The sequence below is a fragment of the Podarcis pityusensis genome (assembly GCF_964106645.2).
Source record: "Podarcis pityusensis genome assembly, chromosome: 3".
Classification (NCBI taxonomy): Eukaryota; Metazoa; Chordata; class Lepidosauria; order Squamata; family Lacertidae; genus Podarcis; species Podarcis pityusensis.
Window position 1 is genome coordinate 62,954,789 of NC_138026.1, and position 22,663 is coordinate 62,977,451.

A 22,663-nucleotide genomic window follows, 5' to 3' on the forward strand; every position below is an offset into this window, starting at 1 on the left:
CCAATACTGAGCTACATTCCTTTCCCCAGGTTCTGGATACTCTTACTTGAAAACAAGCTCTTCTGGAATATTCAACTCTACATAAATGAGTTCAAACTGCTACCATATAATGAAGCCTGGGGTGAGAGAGAAATACAAAGATTATGTCACCCACCATTTCTAGGAATGATCCCAGATAACTATTGGGTCATGCTAAATGGGTTGTCCCTGAAAAGTGATATGGATAAACCAATCCAAATTAGCCTTTTCATGTATATGTAAGTCCAGGAACGTGTTCTATATATTACTGTGCAAAAATGAGCGGGGAGCTGGAACTATGTTGGAATTATTATTATTATTTATTAAATTTGTATACAGTCCTTCACCCGTAGATCTCAGGGCAGTTCACAGCAATCAGCTCAAACACATAGCAAACACAATTAGGAAGAATACCATATTCCTGTACCTTAATTTAACCAAAGATATCCACATTTCATTGACATTTTAGCAACAAATTAAAAGAAAATGAGCCTAGGGTAACAATGACACCCTGTGTCTCTTGTTAAAAGCTGATTTAGCCAAAGAGAGGTAGGTCGTCTTTTACTACCATAGAAGACGGTATCTGCAGGGACTTAGCACTGCTAATTCCCGCTCCCCCTACAATGGAATATAGAGGTAAGTGCATTGCTTATTTAACTCATTGCTGGGTTGTAACCCTGAAATATGTGCAGATTAATAATTACAGATTTGTCAGGTTGTTTACAGACAACAAGCTGTTGTAGACTCATCTCTTTGGAAGATACTCAGGTCAAGAGGTTTAAACGTTTGAGTATGGGCAGTGCTCAGATGATGATTTATGATGATTTTTTCCTTATTCAGAAGTGTGCAATGGATTTGGCAGAAATGTAGCAATAGGCAAGTCAGCCAAAGCGTCAACGGCTTTTACTGTTATTTCATGCAAAACCAGGCCAGTTACATGCGTGCTCATGCCCAACAAAATGTCACATTATGCAACATGCCGTCCAATCCTATAAGTCTTTATTTGGAAGTAGACTCATTTCTATGGGGCTTATTCATACATATAGAAGGCATAGGATTGCAGCCTAAAAGAGCGACATTGCTAGCCTGGAAAAAAAAAATTAAAACACATGAAAACTAGACGCTAGGTATGTAATGTAACTGTATATTTATTTCTTTTTTTTAAAGAACACTCCTTAAATGTATTGCAATTCAATATACAAACTTTTTTCACAGAATTATAATCCACTAAATAGCACAGAAAAGACCCCAGAATTTTCTTGACTTGGGTGTATGCATGGATATTGGGGAGGGGCAGGGTGAAGGGAGCGGCCTCCATCATGCCTTCCAAACAAATAAGCAATGGTTCTTTCCCATCTCCTCCTGAAACCACTGCATGCTATAAATGCCCTAAATCTCAAAGGAGAGAATTCATTTTCTCCGCTGACCTTTTCCCTTAGATAAGACGTATGGGGATGGGGATGGTAATTTTTATTCTGGTGAGAAAATGCCTACCGGTTGTCTTGGTTGTCCAGAAATGGCTGTAAAGCCTTCGTCTAATATTCCCTCCCCTAACCCACCCTAAAGTCCCCACATACGAGTGAGATTACTTGGCAATATGACTAGGCTCCTTGGCTATCAACTAGTATGGAGGCTCCCCAGGTCATTTCCATGGCTCTACCTGCTGCATGCAGTGCCCAGCACTGACAACCACAACTACCGGCCCCGCCGATAACAGAGATCTATACAGTCAAACATGCTTTCTCACCTGAGCTGGAAGCCTGATTCCGCTATAGTCAAAGCCAAGGGAGCCAGAGTTCCATTCTTCTTCTTCTTTTCTTTTTTAAAGACACTTTAATAAAGATATGTGGTGCCCTATCACCTGATCCTGCTTCCGTTCAAGTCAAATTCACAACTTCCGCTGACTTCACTTGGAGCAGGGTGAGGTCTCTAAGTGTCCAAACAATCTACATGAAATTGCACCGCTTTTTTTTCCTTTTGCTTTTTTTAATTCGCACATATTTACATGGGGTGGAATGTTTTCCCATTTTCTTTTAAAGGAGCATATAGAGCAACATGTTCACATAAGACCAAATACTTTTAATATATTTATAACTGTTTTATAAAGCTTTGAAAAAACTCACAATAGCACATGGTTTTACTTTAATGCTTTACGGTACTATCTTTTTAAAACCACAATCAGCACTTTTAAGTTATAGTCGATCCAGCAAACAAGAGACAAAAAATTACAAGAGTTAAGAATGGACTGATACATCCTTTTATCTTATTTTTGTTTTAAACTAATGCATAAGTGCAGAATAAGATACTCTAGTTTAAATATCTTGTTTACAATATACATTTTTTTTTGTTCTAATAATGCAACAGTAAATCCCATGCTTCACATAGAAAAGCAATCCGCAACATTAAGAAAAAATGTACAATTTATGAAACAAAGTAAATAAATATTAGTATTACAGAATCAGAGCTGTACATAAAAGCTGTTCAGTTTTAATCATATAAAAATATTTTAGTGCAACCTCACATATATATTGATGCTTTTTTTGTTTTTTGCTTTACATCGTTTAGGTCAAAGTGTCCAAAAAAGGAAAGAAATTACATTTATTACAAAGCAGATACACAAATTCTAAAATATGTACAAATTACCGCTAAAAAAATGCTTATAAGAATATAAGCAAAAGTAAAGAAAAGGCACAAACATCTGTACAGGTTAAAAGTACCAGACCCAATAAGAACTTTGAAATTTCGTTTTGGTCAGGCTCATGATGACTCGTAGTTTTACTCAATTCTTTTGATATAACAAAAGTATATATAATAGCAAACTACTGTAACTTAGAACCGGCATGCTATAAAGATGAATACTTCCTTCTATCACTAGGGGAAGGGAGTCGGGGGTCGGAGTAAACACATGTATTAAAGTCTTCACACATTTTCGGATCGCTGTGGGTTGCTTTTTTCGGAGGGTGGTTCTCTTCTTTCCGGTGTGCTTGATGGGGAATCTTGCTTACTAAGATAGCCTAACTGTCTGACATCCGCACTGCTTTTGCTGTAAAAGGTGGAATGAGATAACGCAGTCTGTGATGTACCAAAAAAGTCCTTTTCGCCACTGTGCAAGTCAGGGGAGGTGGCTGAGGCACAGATCTGACCTGGCTCGGAGCCACTAAAGTGTTTAATGCTAAAATGTGCACTTTCCGAGGGTTTCTGCGGAGGCTCAGAATCCCTCTGCGACTGCTCTGTCCCGTGTAGGCCTTCCTCGGCTGCGATTCGGAGAGAAGCTATGGCTTTTGTACAAGTCTGTATGTTTTCCTCCTGCTCCCTCTCGACGACGCCGTCTTCCGAAGTGCTTTGTTGCAGCAGCAGCAGCTGAGAAGGCGATGCGGCGCCTTGAGCTGCGGTGTGCAGAGCGTGAGGGCAGGTGCGCTTCTCATGGTGCTTCAAAACAATGCACGATTCTTGAGCGATGGTTTCCGAAGCTGCCCTCTTCTTTTCACCAGAGCCCTCTTTGGGGAGGGACAAGATGGACGGAGGGTGTAAACCTGAAAGGGCTGCAGGTACCGAGTGGACCATTTGGATGCCGCCAATGGGCATCATTGGGATGGGGGCGCGAAGCTGCTGCTGAGAGTGTAGTGGGAGGTGGCTGAAGACATAGTCAGTAGGACCCTCAGGGAACAGGCTAGATCCGTGATGCTCCAGAAGTCCCTTTTCCCCAGAAATATTGAAATAAGGTCCCTGGAACAATCCTGGTATTGAACTCTGCAAGCAGAGAAAGATTTTCACAATTAGCAGCAGCTATCGCAAGACTAGCAAATCTGTTCTACAATGCTACCTCTGGTTCAGCAAAATGTGTCATTAAAGAACAAGAGGTAACGTGCAAGAGACATTGTGGCTACAAAACCTTGCCACTCTGCCATCTAGAGCAAATTGCCACAACTATAAGATGCTCCGCAGAGCAAATACTATAATTGATGCCCTCTTTATACATTTTAAATTCACTTTCCGAAATATCACACACAAAGGCTAGGCTTATAAACAAATGTCAATAGCTCAGACACATGTGAAAGCAATGTTGATAGATCTGCAGAAACACAGACATCTCCCCTATTCTTTGTTTTCCTCTATTTGTCAGTTCTTGTAATGTAATATTGAGAAGGAGGAGGAAAACAGCTGAGGCCAAAATAGTCGACTGGTTAATTAGAGGCAATGCACCCCTTTCCTTTATGTGACAGTAACAATGGTGATTGGTTTTCAGTTGTTGCCTTCTTCTTCCCCCCTAAGATAACTGAAGGCAATAATATTTAGGTCTGTGGGAGTGCTTAAATGCATCAGGAAGCCCATTCAATGGTTCAAAAATTGCTACTCTTGTGCGTCCAATTCAATTCTTTGCATCCACAGGGAATAATCCTAATTGTGGAGAACAAAACAGACAGAAGATAGAAGGGCAGCTGTACTAGCTTGTTCTAGGAAGGATCTTGAGAGTTTATCTCCTGGTTTGCCCTTCCTGGGACCCTTTCTTGAGAAGCAGGGGGTGAGGAAGTTAATCTCAATCAGCCATTGCCAACCTGCTGTCCTCCAGGTTGCAGGTTTGATCTCCGTAAGGGAAAGCTACATATTCCTGCATTACAGGGGTTGGAGATGATCATAAGGGCCCCTTCCAACTCTATGATTCTAGAGTTCAGATCCAATGATGTTTTGGACTACAACTCATCTTCAATGTTCTTTCCAGACAAAAGCCAGCAAGTCAAGGCACACTGAACCTTCATTTGCCTATATACATGGATGTTTTTTCTGGTATTTGCCGATGGAAAGAACGATAAGGTCTAGAGTCATTTTAACATGGGACACGGGAGAAGGGTTTTTTGGGGGGGAACTATTCAGCTCCCAACAATTGCAACAGGACTACCAGGATGCTGTTAAAGGGACCCCTGTTGATCCTTCCATTAGTTGTCTCTGCCACATGGTTTTCGGCACTCACTGTGGCCTGCCAGTGACTCTTCCATAAGGTTCTGTTGTACAAATCACTGCCCCTTTCATCCATTGTACCTCTGACTAGAATACATAACACAACTCTGCTTTATGCTTTGCTTATGCCAACCACTCATAGTTACAGAACACTATCAGATAAATGAAGTTCACATTTTGGATTACCATGTTCTTTTCAACTCACCGACTGTCCCAATGGAACTGACTCCGACTGCAAATACTGGCCCATGGGCAACGTTGGGTTATGGTACAACCCTCTTCGGGGTGATGCTGCTCTAACTGAGGCCATATACCTTCTCTCTCTTCGTGGAGACAGATCTCTTCGGGAGGATGCATCTTTTCCAGGTGACATGGGTCTCCTTGGTGATAGATGGCGTCTTGGTGACACATCTCTCCGTGGTGATAACTCTCTCCTCAGTACAGCTTCCTTCCTCGGTGATACGTGTCTGATGGGCGAAATCTCTCTCCTTGGTGATAAATGCCTTCTAGGTGACAAATCTCCTTTGGGCATCAAATACCTCTTTGGCGAATTATCTCTGTACGGTGAAGAATCATACCCAGGTGAGGACTGTCGGCTGGAAGATGAAAAGTCTCTAGGAGAGTTGGACTCCAAAGAAACAATGTAGTCTTCATCCATGCAGCAAGGTATGTCAAGTCTATCTTTGTCCGGTTCTGAATCTGTACTTTTGTTCTGGAAAAACCTCTGATATTCTGTCATCTGTGAATCATCACAAATGTCACTTTGTGTGAGGAGCTGAGTAACCTGAATGCTTGGTAAAGTGACCAGATAACTTATCAAGGATGAATGTCCCACTGAACTGTCAGGAGAACCCCCATAGGATGCTGTAGCAGCATTCACAGACGAGGAGAACCTTGGGGGTTGGGGGCTAGTGCTTCGGGATCTTGTTTTGGGTGTTGAATCTCCAAGGGTGTCATCAAAATCATCCTCGTCTTCATCATCATCATCATTGTCCTCTCCATCATCTCCATCCGATTCCTCAGCATCAGAGAACTGGTGCTCTGTTGACGAGCCACCCATGCTGCTCTTCTTGACTTCGTGTTGTGTGTCATCCATATTTTCTGAAACAATTGTGACAAGTCAAAAGAGCCTAAGTCAGAGACATACTTCCAGACTTGACCATACAGCTTTCCCACACACAAAGCAGCTGTCACAATCAAGCACTAAAATACCATTGTTTTCTATGGCTCTCTAAAACTTCTGCAGGGTAGCATGAGAACCCAAGTCACATGGTGACTGGTTGGGGTTTGACAAAATAGCACTTACAGGGTCTTGAAAGGCTACACACCTGGGAGTAACTCTCAGTGAACTCAGTGGGACTTACTTCCAAGTAGACATGTTTAGGATTGCACAGTTAGACAATCTGAGCTTGGCATCTCAAGTCTTTACCTATTAAAGATTTACTCTGTAAGCATGAGGCCTAAATTAAGATTTTCCCTCCCAACAGATTTAGGAACTAGGATTCTCAAGTGCCCAAGGATGTATCAAACTGACAGGAGTATAATCTGGATTCTGCAGTTTGCAGAAAAATTCTGCCCATTATCACCTTGTACATACAGCTTGGACAGGTCTCATACAGCTTGCGAGGTACAGAATGTTTTCACGCTAATTGGGAATGTGTTTGCATGTCAACCTTTAAGAATATTCTGCGTGCTACAACCAACGTTTATACTCCATTCGGGATGGGGAGGGGGCAGGGAAGCCATTTTCAGAATCAATGAAACCCTACACTCTGTAAGCCTCAGACAAAAATGTCAAAATTGTTTCGACGCTTTGTGTTGACATGAGAAAATTGGGGGGGGGGGGGAATTCTTAACACATCCTCTCTTGTCAGCAAGTGATAAAATGTGATGCATCATTTGCATACTGCAAAGGCCACAGCAAGTCACTGAACTCATTGTGACATACCTGCTTCTTCTGTTTCAGCATCATCCACCGATGTCATAGATACCCCCAGCTCCAGGCATTTTTTCATGTGTGCTTTAGATTTCATATGTTTTGTCAGATTTCCTGTGGAAAGATGACACTAATTAGATGGCACTGGGGATGGGGAAACTTGTTGGCGTTATGCAGTCTCCCCCCCCCCCAACTAGACAGAGAACAAATAAACTGGACAGACAGATGGAACATATCCACTCAATTTGAAATCCATTGTAGCAAGAGTAATTGCATATACAGTATTTGCATGTATATTCTTAGGTGCTGGTATTCTTAGTCCTGGTGCTCAGGAATGTTTAGCCTATCTTCTTTTTACTGTGCTGCTCAGACAACCCTAATACTTCGATCGTGTTTAGCATCATCCTTACAATCCGTTGGTGATTAGCCAATGCAAACATGCTGGGAAGGATTGCCACTCAGTTGTTTGCATCGGATACTAATACAAGGCCCCAAAACAGGGCCTTTAAAAGACAAAGCACCAAGGGACAATCTAGGAATGATTTAAGTCCAGACTGGGGTGAATTCTGATGCTGCCTTTCCACGTGCAGAATGGCTTTTAATTCTGCAAAGGTAATATAAGAGAAGGGAAGGCGATTTTTGTCCCTCTTTCCCCTGCAGATCCTCCTCAACTTCTGAAAATTAGTTTCCAGATGGTTGTGTGACTTTCCAGAATAATGTGGCAGAAGGTGACACAGTGGGCTGCAGAAGTTTCTAAGATGGTTACTTCCCTTTCAGTTGTGTTAGGGGATGCCTCTGCTGAATCAAAGTCACTCTGCAAGCAGAACAGCAGCACTGATTTTCAGCCCCTATCTTCTAGCTATGGTGGCTGAAATACAATTCAGGAAGAGACTTGGGGAGTCTCTTATGATCACACAAGCTTTTGTGGACAAAAGTGGGCTTCATCACACACTTCACTTCTACAGACTCACGAAACCTTACACAATAATGACTCGATATGCTTAGAAGTGCCACAAGAGCTGTCGCTGATTCTGCCGCAACAGACTAGCACAGCCACCCCTTTGCAATTTGTTACTGAAATACAATCCATAACCATATTTGCCTGAGAATTTGAGTGCACAAAGAATTATATTAGGTTTTTTTTTTCAGCCTCACCTCGGTTCTTCGTTGTCATGGGTAACGCCTCAAAAATGTACAGCCAGAATTTAGGTAGCATTTAGAGTTTTAGCGTGCTATTCATTTTTGTTTATTTATTTTGCAATCTACCCAAAGTAGATGCAATATAGAGAGCATTTATTTATTTGGAGCTGTGAGGCCTATATTGGAAAGTTAGGGCATAAGTACAATTAATTTAATAAAATGAATGATGGAAGCCAGGTCTTGGTCAGCCCCAGCTGCGGCAGTGTTAAATAAATTATTGGCTGCTGCAGCAGCTACTGTCTCCATCAAGAAACACAGCAGCCTCCCAAACACACATGTACTTCTGAAGGGCAATGTTCCTGACTGCAAACTATCCACCATCTTTGAATCGTAAGGTGATTATGAGAGTTGGAGCCCAGAGACATCTACCAGGGCCACCAAAGCAGCTACTGTCATATTACAGCTGCAAAACCGGCAAGGACCTGCATCTTTCATGCAATACGTGCACACACACTAGAACATCACCATGGCTAAGAGGTACATCAGAAGCAGGGCTTGGCCAAGATTTAGGGAATGTAAACAATAAAAGAAAATGCCAGTGAAATATCCCTTTAGGATCTGGTTCCATGGGAAATTCTGCGCCAATGAGTACTGCTATATGTAATGCCTCAGGCTGACAAATGGAAGTTTCTCTACCACCACCCCCTCTCTTGAGCTGGTAAGTACATGTGAACACAAGCTATCAGATCTCAATCCATAATTAATACCACTGTGGATGGAGTGGCCCACCTGGAGTCTGTGGATTTCTGCATTATTTATCAATGTGAAACTGACCCACCATAAACGCAGATCAGGAATTCTCTGCCCTGCAGCTAATGTTCTGCTTCTGCAATGTGCCACTGCAAATGTACAATCCCCTAATGTAATTAATACTTGCACCATAACATTTGGAGCACAAAAGTAATGTTTGCCAAGGCAGTTTTTTTAAATTTTATGCCACTACATTTCCTTTGCAGACAGATGGGCTGGGCAGAAGCCCATATTTCTTAATTAAGTTATACAGAGTGGCTCTCCGTCTCACATAAATCCTTGAATCACTTAGATAAAGAGGGGAAAGTTGCATTTCAAGAGGTCTCGTTTTCATAAATAAAACCACCTTGCTTTAAGAAAACCACCTTTGCATTTGGAAAGATGGTTGGCAGAGAGCCAAGAACAGACCACCCCACCCCCACCGCCCCAGAGTAAGAACGACTAAGTACCTTTTGTTTTGAAGGCAAAATTGCACAACTTGCATATATAAGGCCGTACGTCTGTATGAGTTCGGATATGTTTTTTGAGCATGCTTGGCTTCTTGCAGCGAATCCCACATTCTTCACAAATGTACTTTCCACGCCCTCGTCCTCTGACATATACATAATCCTCGTTGGATTTATACCTGTTGGAAGAAAGGCAATATCAAAATGGTGCTTTTAAGCATCCAGATACACAGCCAGTACCTTACAGCAGCATCTTTAGTTTTAGGTCACATTGTGTGGCTACTACACATGGCTCCACTAAGAAAATCAACAAGGTTTCTAAGCACTGAGCATTTGCAAGATAGGGAACCAAAAAATGCTACTCTCATGAAGCCTGGCACCAAAGCCCTCTGAAGAATGCACACTCTGTAGGGCTATCCTTCGGCTTGGCCTGGAAGCTCCAGCTGGTGTAGTACATGGTGGCTGGGCTGCTGATGGGAGCACGTGGCTGATGGCATATGACACCTCTGCTAAAACCTTTGCACAGGCTACCCATAACCTACCAGACCAGAGTCAAGGTTTTTGTGTTGCTATAAAAAGCCCTGAAAAAACATGGGTCTAGGGTCCATTAAGGACCACCTGAGCCCTTATATCTCAGTTCGATCACTGAGATCATCAGGGAGAGTTTTGTTATGAAGGCCTGAGTGGCATTCACTAGAAGTGGGGCATTTAGCGCCCCCAGGCCTATGCAGTGGAACACTCTTCCAGCATCCTTACTTTTGACTTTTAGGCATCTCTTGAAGACCTTTTTATGCTGCTGGGCTTGTGCAGTTGTATAAATTGATTTAGCCCATCACTTTTATTATCACGTGCATTTTTATGGTGTTTTACGTTTTATAGTTGTGCCTTACCTGGGTATTTTATGAGGGAGCAGTACAGAAATAACCAAGAGCCTTTACCTTCAAGACATTCACCAAAAGGGAGAATCTGATCTGACTCCTAAGTCAGGTGCTAGAATTGTAACTATTTTTTTTTTAATCTTCATGATACGTATGTTATTTTTATTGTTGTACTAGCTAAGACCCCATCAGTATGATACTCTGAATTTTCCTTCTCCCATAAAATGTCACAGACTAACCTCCTTACTCTTAAAAAAACAACTCTACGTCTCTCCTATTTGCCTGAGCTGATTCTTTTGGATGGCACCGGATGATCTGCAGAATTCAGAACAGTGTCAACTGAGCTTACTAAATTAGTGAATTTCCTGAAAGATGGCTTCTGAAATCCTCTTGGCATTTGGAGTTGCAGGTCATGGAAAGCAAATTTTGCTATTCAAATGTCTTCATTTGAATCATGCTACCTATCAGTGGCTAATGCTGTTTGAATGATGATAACAAGACAGCTTGCATCAACCAGGCACACTAAGCGAGCTTGTAAAAGAATAAGCTCATTGCTGATATAGAAGTTTCCAGAAGATAAGTGAACTTCAAACCATAGTTTCAGAAGCTGCCTCCATCTTTAAGATTAACCATTTCAATATTACATCCAAACCCTAAACTGTAGTTAATCTAAAATAGAAGCGAAATCTGCTCATGGCCATGCTGGAGAGAAGAGAAAAGGGGTAGCCTACAAGTCCCAGGCCCCCTGCTGCTTGTTCTTAATATGCTAAGCCATGTGAATCCTTCCATTTTAGTAAACCACAGTTAAGACTAACTACAGTTTCCTGGGTTTGGATGGTACAGCAAGCTGTAGCTAGTTTTTTAAAAATAGAGATATATGGATGCTTCAAAACTCCTCCTCATGGTTGTATTGGATGGGAAGGACAGAGCTGAGAACTGTTCTCATACATCTGAACTAGTTCAATATGCTTTATTTTAAAATATTTCTGAAGAACAAGGTGGGGGGAGTTAGTATTAAAATTTACTTGGGCAGTAATGGAGCAAAGACTTTTGTCTACAAGTTATCCTTTGAAATTGTATAAGGAAGTGTTTAAATAAGACACAGGGGGAGCTGGTGGGAAATGTGTTGACTGCAGTTAAAATAGTAGCAGCAGAACTGGAGAAATAATAGGAAGTTGTCTGTTGAGGAATGTCTTGGAAAATACCAAATACCAAAAAGCAAGCTGACTGCTAGTGTACATATATGACTGGGAAGGGCAAATGTTGATGCTTAATTTAAAGCAATGCATCGTTTAATGTTTACTGGAATCAGAGTCAATCTATAGAGGAAATACATTCATGGATCTTGTCAACAGTTTAATGAATAGTACATATCAAGGGAAATCATAGGAGTTATTTGTTTATTAGCATGTGACCCTGCTCTTTTACCTAAAGGGCATTCAGAATGCATTTAGTTCCATCTTCTTTGTTATGTTCTGTATGGTTGCTTTAACTCACTGGTAGCATGCATTTTTGCATTGTTTTGCCATACAAATGTTTTATTGTAAGACCACTGTCTACCTAAATCCTTATTTATAAAGGCAAAAAGTAACTTACAAATGGCATATTTCAAAATTACAAAAGAATAACTGGGATTCAAACAACCTCTAGATTTTTTTCCATAAGTCCAATCTAAAGAATTTTAGATTCCTTTTCATGACAGGGCAATTTCTCCCATCCTGTCAATGCCTGATAGTAGTTTCAAAAGTCAAAGGTGGTTGATGGCTCAACTATTTAAAGAAGAAGAAGGGGAAAAAACAAGAATTCCAGTGGATTTTTAATTCCTCGCCTTTACTCCCTTAATTCATGGTGCAATATCCCAATTTTCAGCAGTTGTCCAGCCAGGTAATGATGAGATCCAGACCTGTTTCACCTCAGTTCACTTGCCCCATCACATGGACTCAAGACCATGATATTGGACCTAGCACAAGCTGCTTGCATGAACCCTAAAAATCTGTTCTAAAAAATAACAGAACACACATGATATTTCCAAATGTATGTTCTTACCCTCCTTCAAAAATCTTAATTCGCATTGGCTCAGTCTGTTTGGATACGATATCTTTATCACCATGGCTGTCTCCTTTAATTCTTTCCTTGATAACATTCCCCGCTACTTTCTTTTCAAACTTGCTGCCATATAGGAAGAACGGCTCCTGTTTCATCTGTGAAATGGAAAAACAACAACACAGAGTCACTAATTGTTGTTAATGCTTGAAACTCGGAATCAATGCCACAAACGTAAACAGAGTAACTGCATTGTGTCATATTACTGTAAATGCTTTAGGACATACTTAGACCTTACATCATGCTCAGACTCAGAAAAGCCAATTAAACTGGCCCTTTGACTTTGTCAAGGAATAAACAAGATAGGCAAGAGGCAGCAGAGGAAAGTTTTTGAAGTGCCCAGGGATGCTGTAAGCACAACACCACATCATGCCGCCATATAAACACAAAAAAGGAAAGATAAAGAAGACTTACTAGGCGATCAAAATCTGTCCACTGCTAGCACTGGGATTTCAAGGCACAGTCTGCTCAAAGCCATCTGGCCCATCGGGGTTGGTGTGGTTAAGACACACTAGTTTCTCTGCCTACAGTTCAAAAGGCAGTGATGTGGCAACAACCCATGTCCATCTGCCTTTGATCTCCCCAACCCAAAGCATTAGGTACTCATTCATAGCTGAGACATAAATCCACAACTTCTTGGGAAACAACCATGTGCTCTAACTAGGAGGAATAGTATAGTCATGTCAGGGCTGGAAATATCCTGGGCCATTCCACATTTGATGCTAGAGCCTCATTATCTAATTTATTTGGGCTTTTAAAGGATTGTCACCTACAATGTTTTGGTTTGTTTTTTAAAAAAGGCTGGTGCCTTGAGCTGGACATGTTTTTCCAGCCATAGTCGATAGCTTCAAAGTTTCTAAAGCCCATGACTAGGACATGCAGATTTATCTTTCATACAGCATTAACTTTTGGCAACAACCTAGAAGCTCCTGTCTAATTTTCATTTATTCATATTTTAACCAAGAGGTATTAAAAACACTGGAGAAAATGAACATGGAAACTAGGGCCTCCAAAGTTGTTGTCTAGATTTACCAGTTTTTCAAAGCCATGAATTTTATCCGAAGGCACCATGATATACAAAGAGACAACAGTGTTAAAAAAAAATAAACAGAGGCCACATCTCTCTCTCAGAGTATGAGGCACTTATATAGGTTCGTTGCATTCTGGTTAGAAGATGATCTATAATAAGTACATCTTCTGACACATTCTGAAATACCAGATGTACTCATTTTTTCTGATTTTTATGCTTTATAACAAGCCAGTTTTAATGGCTCTCTCCCTCTCTCCAAGGGAGCGGCTTTGGAACAATTTCTGAATATACTTGGAAAGTGTTGAAATCGTTCAGGGGTGAGATCCATGTCCAGGATGCCACATCCGTGTTTGCTCCTGCTTCCTGAGAAATCCCCTCAGAATTTGCATTCCAAAGAAAGGTATTCATTACTCTAGAGGAACTATTCCAAAAGCATTACACTGAAAAGACTTGAAAGCATCTCGGTTTGCTGTATACTGTTAGGTCTAAAAAAAGGGTGAATCTTTAAGAATTGGTTAGTTACCTGAGCAAACTGTTTCCATGCACTTGATGATGTCAGTTTCCCTGTTCCGGGCCTATACATTGGAGCCAGTGTATAGATTTCCGTGCTGTTTTTCTGTTTGGACCGTAGGAGTGCAAGGGTAATCTTCGTACTCAATCCTGATGGGTTTGGGTTACAAGAACTAATGCACCATGAAGCATAAACAGACGATTTCAGGGTTGTTTGCTGGACAAAACTAGGCTTTGTGTAGTTTAAGAAGCACCAGCTCACAGTTGTGGTAGTGCGCAAACTAGGGAACTGTAGGATTTGCTGGAAGTCTGCGAGATCTGTCAGGAGAATTGTTGAAGTCACCGCTTTCCCACTTGGCTGCGATGCCATTTGTACCAACATACCAAATGGCAATTTCTGTTGCTTGGGTTCGTCTTCTATCTGGCTTTCCGCTGATGGCAACCTGGTGGGGCTGAGACTCATGTCAGATGATGCTTCATCTACGTCCAGTTCTTCTGGGGATTCTCGGCCTTCCGAGGTACCACTAGACTTTTGCCCTGGAGAAGCAGAGTCAAAGCTAGGGAGCTTCTCCCTGCTTACTGGGGAAAGCTCAGTGGGAGGCATGTTGGTAGCTGGCGAATCTTGAGATGACGAGGACGGCAACGGAGAGGACGGCACACTTTCTTTTGGCTCAGTAGTACAGCTCTGCCTAACCAGCTGAGGCTTTTGAGGTCTGGGGAAGCTTTTCTTTATGTCCGAACTGGTGAGTTCTACAGCACTTAGCTCCTCGACAATCTGCCCATACATCTTTTCATCCTTTACTCTCTTTTGTTGCTTGGTTTCCATGAAGAGCTCCAGGCTGCTTGCCGGTGAAAGCATTCGCTTGTTTCCGCCTAGGGTAGAGGCACTATCTGAGCTGGAGGTTAAGCACAATGGGATGGAAGGATCTAAGTTCAGGGACAAGGTCTGCGGTACTTTCCACAACCCTCCATGCTGGCCTAACATCTGCGCTATGTTGAATCCTATGCCGTGCATGGTTGCACTGGTGGCTAATGTCCTTTGAGAAAGAGTGTCGTCGACTTTGCAAATGACAATGGCAGGGCTGCTGCTCTGAGCAAGAATCTGGGAAATGCTTGTGTACATAACACTACCATAGGATGGCACGTGGGTCTGGATCCTGACGGGAACAACTGTGCCCGGTAACGATTGGGCAGGCCCAATATTCTGGGTTTCAAAATCCACCTGTAGCTGTTGTTCAGAAGAGGTATCGGTTGATTTAATGCTACAATCGGGCTGGTATGTTGCAAGTGCATTTTTAGAATACTGTCCTGATGTTCCTGAGTAACGCTGGTAGGTTTGCTCTTTAGCATGGACATAATCAGCAGTTTTCTTTCTGATATGCTCCTGAGCATATTCCAGGTGGTAACCAGGGTGGCTTTCAGTTGAGAAAGGTTGCTTGGAGTAAGTTTTCTGAAGCTGCTGTACAAAATGATGCGGAAAGGGGGACTGAGAGTGTTCCGAAGGCCACAGGGGCTGAGAGGGCAAGTGAACCATGCAGACTGACGGATACGGAAACTGCAACAACGTGTTCTGGAAGGGGAGAAAGGGAACCTTTTCTTGCAGTGCAAATAGATGTTGCTGTTCTGTTGAGTATTTGCTTGGAATATAAGGTGCTTGCGGGATTGAGGAATGGGAAAGTGGAGATAAACTAGTGCTGCGTGGGGGACAAGAACCAGCAGACTGCTTCCCGGAGTCATCCAATTGGACAGAAGAGGGGGAAAGAGGCCAAGCCACATGGGAAGACCGAAGGCCGGCATGCCCGTGCTCCATTTGCTCTTGCTTTATATTTTGTTCCATGCTTGGATCAGCTTGGGAAATCTCCGGAGAACCACTGAAAGAAGCCTGGCGAACCAAAAAGCATTTTTTCCTTTCTCTTGCTGGAGATAAAGAGGTAGGAGGCGGACCTACTGCCGAAGCATGAGTCAGATTCCCGTAGTCAAAGGATTTGCTTCGGATCTCAGGGATTTCGGCAGGGTGGGGACAGGGCATCTGTTCGGACGAGCAGCGCCTCATTTCCTTCTGTTGGTGATGCCCAGGGACAGAGAGTGAGTAACTGCCAGCTGGGACGGTTAAAAACTCAGACTGTTTGCCAAACTCATCCTGCCTTGTTGACGTTACGAACTTGATACTGTCCTCCCTCTCGAAGGACATGGACAAACTGGAACTATGGGACAAATTGCTCTCTTGGCTAGGGCTCCGAGAAAGGCTCGTCCCTGTGGACTCAAAGCTGGACTCTCCAGAGGAGTGCTCCAAGTCAGCCAGCCGCAAGCGTTTCTTCTTCGGAGGTAGCTTCTCGGCCGGCAGCTGAGAAAGGGTTTCGCTCCTCTGTGGCCACTGGAACTCTTCTGCAGGCTTCTCCGGCTCTTTGGCTGGGGCTTCCCTCTCTCTCTCGGGTTTATCAGGCTCCTCCGTCACGCGGATTTCAGGTACCTGTATATTATGCTGGCGAACAAGCCTGGGCTGCATGTGATATGACTGAGAATGTTGGGACGAAGAAGGCTGCTTGCAAACAATGCTGTCAGCGGTTTCCGTTTGCGGGACCCTATCCGGGCTCATTGGGGAATCTGCAATCTCACTTTCACAAGTCTCAGACGACGAATACATCTTATCTTGCTGGCAAACGACAAGCTCTGTAGATTCAGACCTTTCAAACGAGTTGGGCCGGCTTAATGAATTTGTGTGTTGAATGACAGAGATTACGTTGCCTTTTCTGCTCAGGGACTCCGAAGCCTTTTCTTGATCGCTTGTCAAGGAGCATTCTTCTAAGCTTGTGGCTGGGCTTCCAGACTGCAGGTGGGGTCTGCAAATTTCAAAGCGGTCTGGGTGAGAGTGCACAGAACTGTCGTGGCTTTGGACGGCATATCTGGTCCTTGGCCCTTCCTGGATTTGTAATTTAGGATCAAAATCGCCACTCATGGGGCTGCCGGAAGCACCGCTGCACAAGGATGGAGTGTCTTCCTCATCTCCAACACTCTTTTGTATTCTGCGCTTTCTAGTTTCAAAGGTAATGCTATATGTAGAAGACACTGCCTGCAACTGTGCAGATGATTCAGGATAAAATTCTCCCCCTTGCTTTGACCCGCTCAGAGATGGTGTGTCTCTATAGCTTTGCTTCAAAGGCCCATAATCTTCCCATTTCCTGTAGTGCTTCCCAGAGGCGTCCCCCTCGTAAAAGGGCCTCTCCCCTGTTAGCAACTTCTTCATGCCCGACCCTTTTTCTCCCACGGTTGACCTGCTGGAAGCAACCATAATGTTCTTTGCTATTCTCCCATGGTACTCTGAATCTGAGTGTCCTTCCTGCAGTGATGGCAGCTCAAAGGCCGCTTGTCGTATAAGCATGCGCTGGTGGGGTGTTCCTATTGTCCCGGGGTAAAACACATCATCGGAACCAGTCATCCTCTCGTCAAATGAATGGCTTCCTCTTAAAGCCGAAGGGACATTCAAGTTGGTTGCAGACGATGTCGGCATGGAGTTGCTTCTAATAAGCGGGTTTGTATCTGCTGGAGGCTCTAGGAGAGATGAATCACTTGGGTGGCTTCCTGGATAAAGGCTTGATTCACTTTTGATGGATGATGTGACATTCTGAGACTGTTTGGATTCCATACTGCTGTCGTTAAAGACTTGGCTACTTTTTATAGTGCTCATTTTGCTAGGATCAATTAGTGCTTCTTTATTTGGAGACATTCGCTCTTCAAGCATCTTCATTTCTAATCTAGGGTTTGTGAGAGGTAGGGGCTCTGCCTTGCCTTTTCTACCCATCGAGCTACGATCCTGATTGGCTGTCGCTAAAGGTTGTGCCATCCTTTGATTAATCCTATAGAATTTTCCAAAGATTATTTCTTCGTAAGACTTTGCATTTGTATTTGGTGGGCTTATTTGCTGCTCGGCACTCTCTGAGCGCGAAAAATAACCAGAGTCAGTACTTCCTTTGCTGTGGGGGCTCAAGAGATTTAATGACTGCTCAGAATCCTGCCCTTTTTTCTCAGATAGTCTTAGTGCAAGTCGCTGCTTAACTGTGTGAGAGTCATCAGACTTACTAATTAATGTGTTCTGCAGATTGTCAGATCCAATGTGTGGGGAGCTTTCACATGGTAACTGCACGCCACTTTTGGGAATAATCAAAATGGGGACTTTCATTGGGCCTCCCAGGGATTCTTCTATGGATGAGTGAAAGCCACTTCTGCTACCGATGTCCAATGGAATCTGCGGAACGGGGCTCAGTTTGTCAGAACCTTCGACAAATAACGAAGTCTCTTCGTCAGTATCTGTACTCTGCTCGCCATCTGAATGTATCTCTGCCTCCACGTCGATAAAACTGGCGTCTAGGTCCAATTTAGATACAGCCGACTCTGTGAAAGGTACTAATCCCGCTTTGATCGCATGGGCATGCGATTTCCTGTGCTTGTATAAATTGCTCTTTGTCTTAAACGAGAAGCCGCAAGGGACACAAGGGTACGGACGCTCCCCAGTGTGAGACCGAATATGTTTCTTAAGTACACTAGGTTTGGCACAAGCCCGGCTACAGTACGGGCAAATGTATTTGCCAGGCTTTTTGGGTTTGTGTTCTTTCTTATGACCATCTTCCGACTGTTGCTCTATACACTTCTGAGAATACTGGCTATAAGCAGGGTTCAGACTCGAAATCTTCTTCCTGGAGAAGCTTCCGCTATGGCCATGCACGTGAAATGGAAACAAGTCCTCGGAGGCAACCGGCTGCAGGTGGCCAGGAAACTGCCATTTGTGGCCTTCTAGGCGCTGATGCGGCTTCAGGTTGTGCAGGAATCCTTGTGGCAATGAATGCTGGGGGAAAGAAAGCGAATGTTGACATGAGTAAGGACTCTGAAGGTGCTGCGGGTATTGCTTGTCTGTGGCCTGCTGGGCAACGTCGCTAGATGACACTCCTTTCCCAGAACTGAAAAGCTGTGCAGATGCTGGGTCCCCCATGTGTTCTGGGTCCCTTTGTGACTGTCCTTCCAGGCTGCCATGTGCGCTCATCTTAACATTAGCCGAATGTTCCTGCCTCCATCTACTTGGTACTTTAGCTGTTTCTCCAGACCTTGAGGTAGCATTTTGCCCTACAGCTGTATCTCCGGAGTCCATTTTGTCGCGCAAGGTCTTAAGTGCTAGTTCACTCGAAAGCTGTTCAGGCACATGAAGTTTCTCCAGTGCTGTGCTTTTTTAAAGTTAAGTTGCTCCCATTTCTCCAGAGCTGTTCCAAGTTCACAGACTTCTCTTTCTCTGTGGAACGGTCCACGCAGTAGTCTTATAGGCATTAGATCTTTCGTAGCTCTATGCTAAAAAAAGGTTAATTGTCACACAGTTCTGTTCATGGCAGGAAGTGTCTCTGAACAGTTTTATTATACATCCATCAAGACTTGCTGTGGCATTTGAACATTATCCATGGTTTTTAAGGGTTCAGAAGAAGAATGATCCAGGGGGATATATTTGCTCGTCAACTAAAGCAGGGTTCTAGACATTCCTCCCAAAAAGATGCAGTAGTCTGTAAGAGAGAAAGTTAAAAGAGAGAGATTAATGCAACAAAATACTTAAGAAACATTCAATTGAGTGAATGAGGCTGGAACTAGATGTTCTCTGAGTCACTTGGTTGTTGCTGAAAGCAGCCATCTCCCATCTCTTCCTCCTTTTTTCCTCATGTTATTCAACAAACCAATGTGGTGTGCAGTGGTTAGAGTGCTGGACTAGGACTTGAGGGATCAGGGTTCAACTCCCCACTCAGCCATGAAGTCTCATGGGTGTCCTTGGGCCAGTCACCAACTCTCAGCCTAACCTACCTCACAGGGATATTGTGAGGATAATATGGAGGGGGGGGGGAACCATGAACACAACCTTGAACTCTTTGGAAAAAAGGTGGGATATAAATGTAATAAGGATTTTCTTTAAAATGAAAATAAAATGGAAAGTGTGTGATACAGCGTTACTGAGCTCTGATTTTCCTGAACCTTGCTTCCACTTGATAACAGCTGCTTGGAGGTGCCAAAAAGCTCACAACATCATGCCGCTAGATGTTACAGAGGAAGGAGAGACCAAGGACCACTGTTTACAGCAATAACAATGCAGGTTCCACAATGTCTAGCTCTGGCCTGATACCACCAAATATGTCTATTAAGAAACAGTGCTTCCACTCAACCTATCTGTGCAGACAATATATGGAGAAAATCCTAAAAACAAACAAGCAATGGCTCGAATGGAAGTTTGTGAAGTTGCACACAAAAATATGTTTGTTTGGGTTTTTGTTTTAAAAATGAAATGACATAGATTGTAACAACAACAACAATTTATTATTTATACCCCGCCCATCTGGCTGGGTTTCCCCAGCCACGCTGGGTGGCTTCCAACAAAAGATTAAAAATACATTAAAACATTAAAAACGTCCCTAAACAGGGCTGCCTTCAGATGTCTTCCAAATGTCAGGTAGTTGTTGATTTCTTTGACATCTGATGGGAGGGCATTCCACAAGGCAGGTGCCACTAACGAGAAGGCCCTGTGCCTGGGTCCCTGTAACTTGGCTTCTCGCAGTGAGGGAACTGCCAGAAGGCCCTCGGCGCTGGACCTCAGTGTCTGGGTTGAACGATGGGGGTGGAGATGCTCCTTCAGGTATACTGGGCCAAGGCCGTTTAGGGCTTTAAAGGTCAGCACCAACACTTTGAATTGTGCTCGGAAACGTACTGGGAGCCAATGTAGGTCTTTCAAGACCAGTGTTATGTGGTCTCGGTGGCCGCTCCCAGTCACCAGTCTAGCTGCCACATTCTGGATTACCTTCAAAGGTAGCCCCAGGTAGAGTGTGTTTCAGTAGTCCAAGCGGGAGATAACCAGAGCATGCACCACTCTGGCGAGACAGTCCGTGGGCAGGTAGGGTCTCAGCCTGCATACCAGATGGAGCTGGTAGACAGCTGCCCTGGACACAGAATTGGAAACCACACCAGTAAGCATATATTATCTGTGGAACAATAGCAGTAATTGTGATGGGCAGCAGGACTACCTCATGTCAGAAGCAGCAAAATGATATAGTGCTGGAAGGGACTATGGGAGATAACAACCAACTAAAAGATACTCTGAATAGACCTGCTGAAAGTAGTCAGCTTAAGTCCTTTGATTCTAGAGGGTATACCTACCGGCTCACAAAGTAGGAAGGAGAAGCTTTGTGTCCTGCCAGACGTTGGCTTTTAAGGGAAGGTGATTACAAGATATGCATATGCAAATCTTGTTCTTGTGGCTCCCTACTCATATCCACACAGATTAGGTCATGCTAGGTCCAACCTACGTGTGACATACAGATCCATGCAGTGATCTTTTGATGTTTTGAAATTTTACTGAAAAGCAGCAGCAGGGGGCACCAAACTAGACCCTTTCCACTGCGGATTCTATTTCCAGTCTAAATCCCCTACAAACTGCAGTTAGCCCACAGCCGCTCTGTTCCAATTCAGAGACCCTAATATATGATTTAACATGTAAAAAATTAATATACCAGGAATTCAGCCCATACATTAGTCTAGTTTGGTCCTTACAACTTATGCAGCAGCATCCAGGGCCAGCCTGTTTGTGGAAGATCTGCAGCTAGCAAGATTCTTTGCAAGTCTTTGAATGCAGAATATGCAAAACTATCAAACAACTAAGGCAATTACTAGATCAGGCCATTGGCATCTAACCCCCAAAAGCTGCATATGTCTAAGTTTTACCTAAACAGTTTCTGCCTGTTTTCCACATAAACAGAAGAGCCATGATACATGCTACCAAGGATAGGATATCTTCGTTTTGTTTTGAAATCTTTCCTGTTCCAGTGCCAGAGCAAAGGATATCTTTAATTTGAGTATTGTTGTTTTTAAAGTTACCTGCATCTTCTTGGCCTCCACTGTACATGACTATCTTGAAGCTTCCTAGAGGGAAAGAAAAAAACAAAATAAAAATAATTAGGAAAATGTTTAAAATCTATATGGACCTTGCACAAAGAGAGAGAGGGAGAGCTATTTTAAAATTGTTCCAGCGCTTATCCATCTTCAATGAATAGAAACTGTTTGGGGGTTTTTTTGGGAGGTGGAACAGACACATTACCTTCTGTTCTGAAGAATATGTTTTTTTTTAAAAAAGTCCTAGCCAATATAGCTTTTTATGTTACACCTTTGAGTATACAGTCAACAAACTCCAATATCTCTGCCACTGGCCTCCCCAGCAGCGCTAAATAAGGAAATGAAGCCGCTGTATAGTGAGTCCAGGATGGGGGATGAGAGACAAAAATGACAGAATAAACAAGGGATGGAGGAGGGGAAAGACCTCTGCAGGAGATCAATTCTTACCTGTGTCGATGTAGGCAGTGGGGAGAGAGAATTGGGGAAGGCTAAAGTGATGGAGAGATGGAAGGGAAGAGGAGAAAGAGGAAGAGAGAGAGAACAGGTAGAAAGGAGAGCGCAATGCAATTCTGCAACATTGCAAATCCCACCTACATTTGTCTTTGGCTCCACATACTTTTGGATCTAGATCAGCCCCCACCCCCATTGGTTGAAACTCTGTTTTCCCAGTAGTCAAAATGTCCTCAGTGGGGGAAAGGCCCCACACCCCTGTCATAAAAGGAATGTCTGTTTAAAAGGATGGGCGAAATCAATAAATTATTTTTGCACCATACTTATTATGTTTCTGAATACACGGCTTCATATAAAGAACAGATGTTGGCTTACAAATAATTTTCAAATTGCAATGTACAAAATACTGGCTTCATTAATAAGCTAATTAATTATCTCACTAGCCAAGCTCCAAATAAATAAAAAGGCACAGTTGCTTGGG

At 43.2% G+C, this 22,663-nt stretch overlaps 1 protein-coding gene across 5 annotated transcripts in view; it reads right to left on the reverse strand.

Moving 5' to 3' along the window:
• Positions 1 to 1,148: 1,148 nt before the first annotated feature.
• HIVEP2 (HIVEP zinc finger 2) overlaps positions 1,149 to 22,663 on the reverse strand; it is a 140,362-nt gene continuing 118,847 nt past the window's right edge. For all 5 annotated transcript variants that reach the window (XM_080998529.1, XM_080998532.1, XM_080998528.1 and 2 more), the window contains 7 exons: positions 21,718 to 21,762; positions 13,841 to 19,367; positions 12,231 to 12,385; positions 9,310 to 9,485; positions 6,923 to 7,024; positions 5,180 to 6,075; positions 1,149 to 3,768 (listed from right to left, as the gene is read on the reverse strand). In XM_080998529.1, coding sequence (XP_080854655.1) covers positions 2,938 to 3,768; positions 5,180 to 6,075; positions 6,923 to 7,024; positions 9,310 to 9,485; positions 12,231 to 12,385; positions 13,841 to 18,967 — 7,287 coding nt within the window. In that variant the 5' untranslated portion in view covers positions 18,968 to 19,367; positions 21,718 to 21,762 and the 3' untranslated portion in view covers positions 1,149 to 2,937. The remainder of the gene's footprint in view (positions 3,769 to 5,179; positions 6,076 to 6,922; positions 7,025 to 9,309; positions 9,486 to 12,230; positions 12,386 to 13,840; positions 19,368 to 21,717; positions 21,763 to 22,663) is intronic.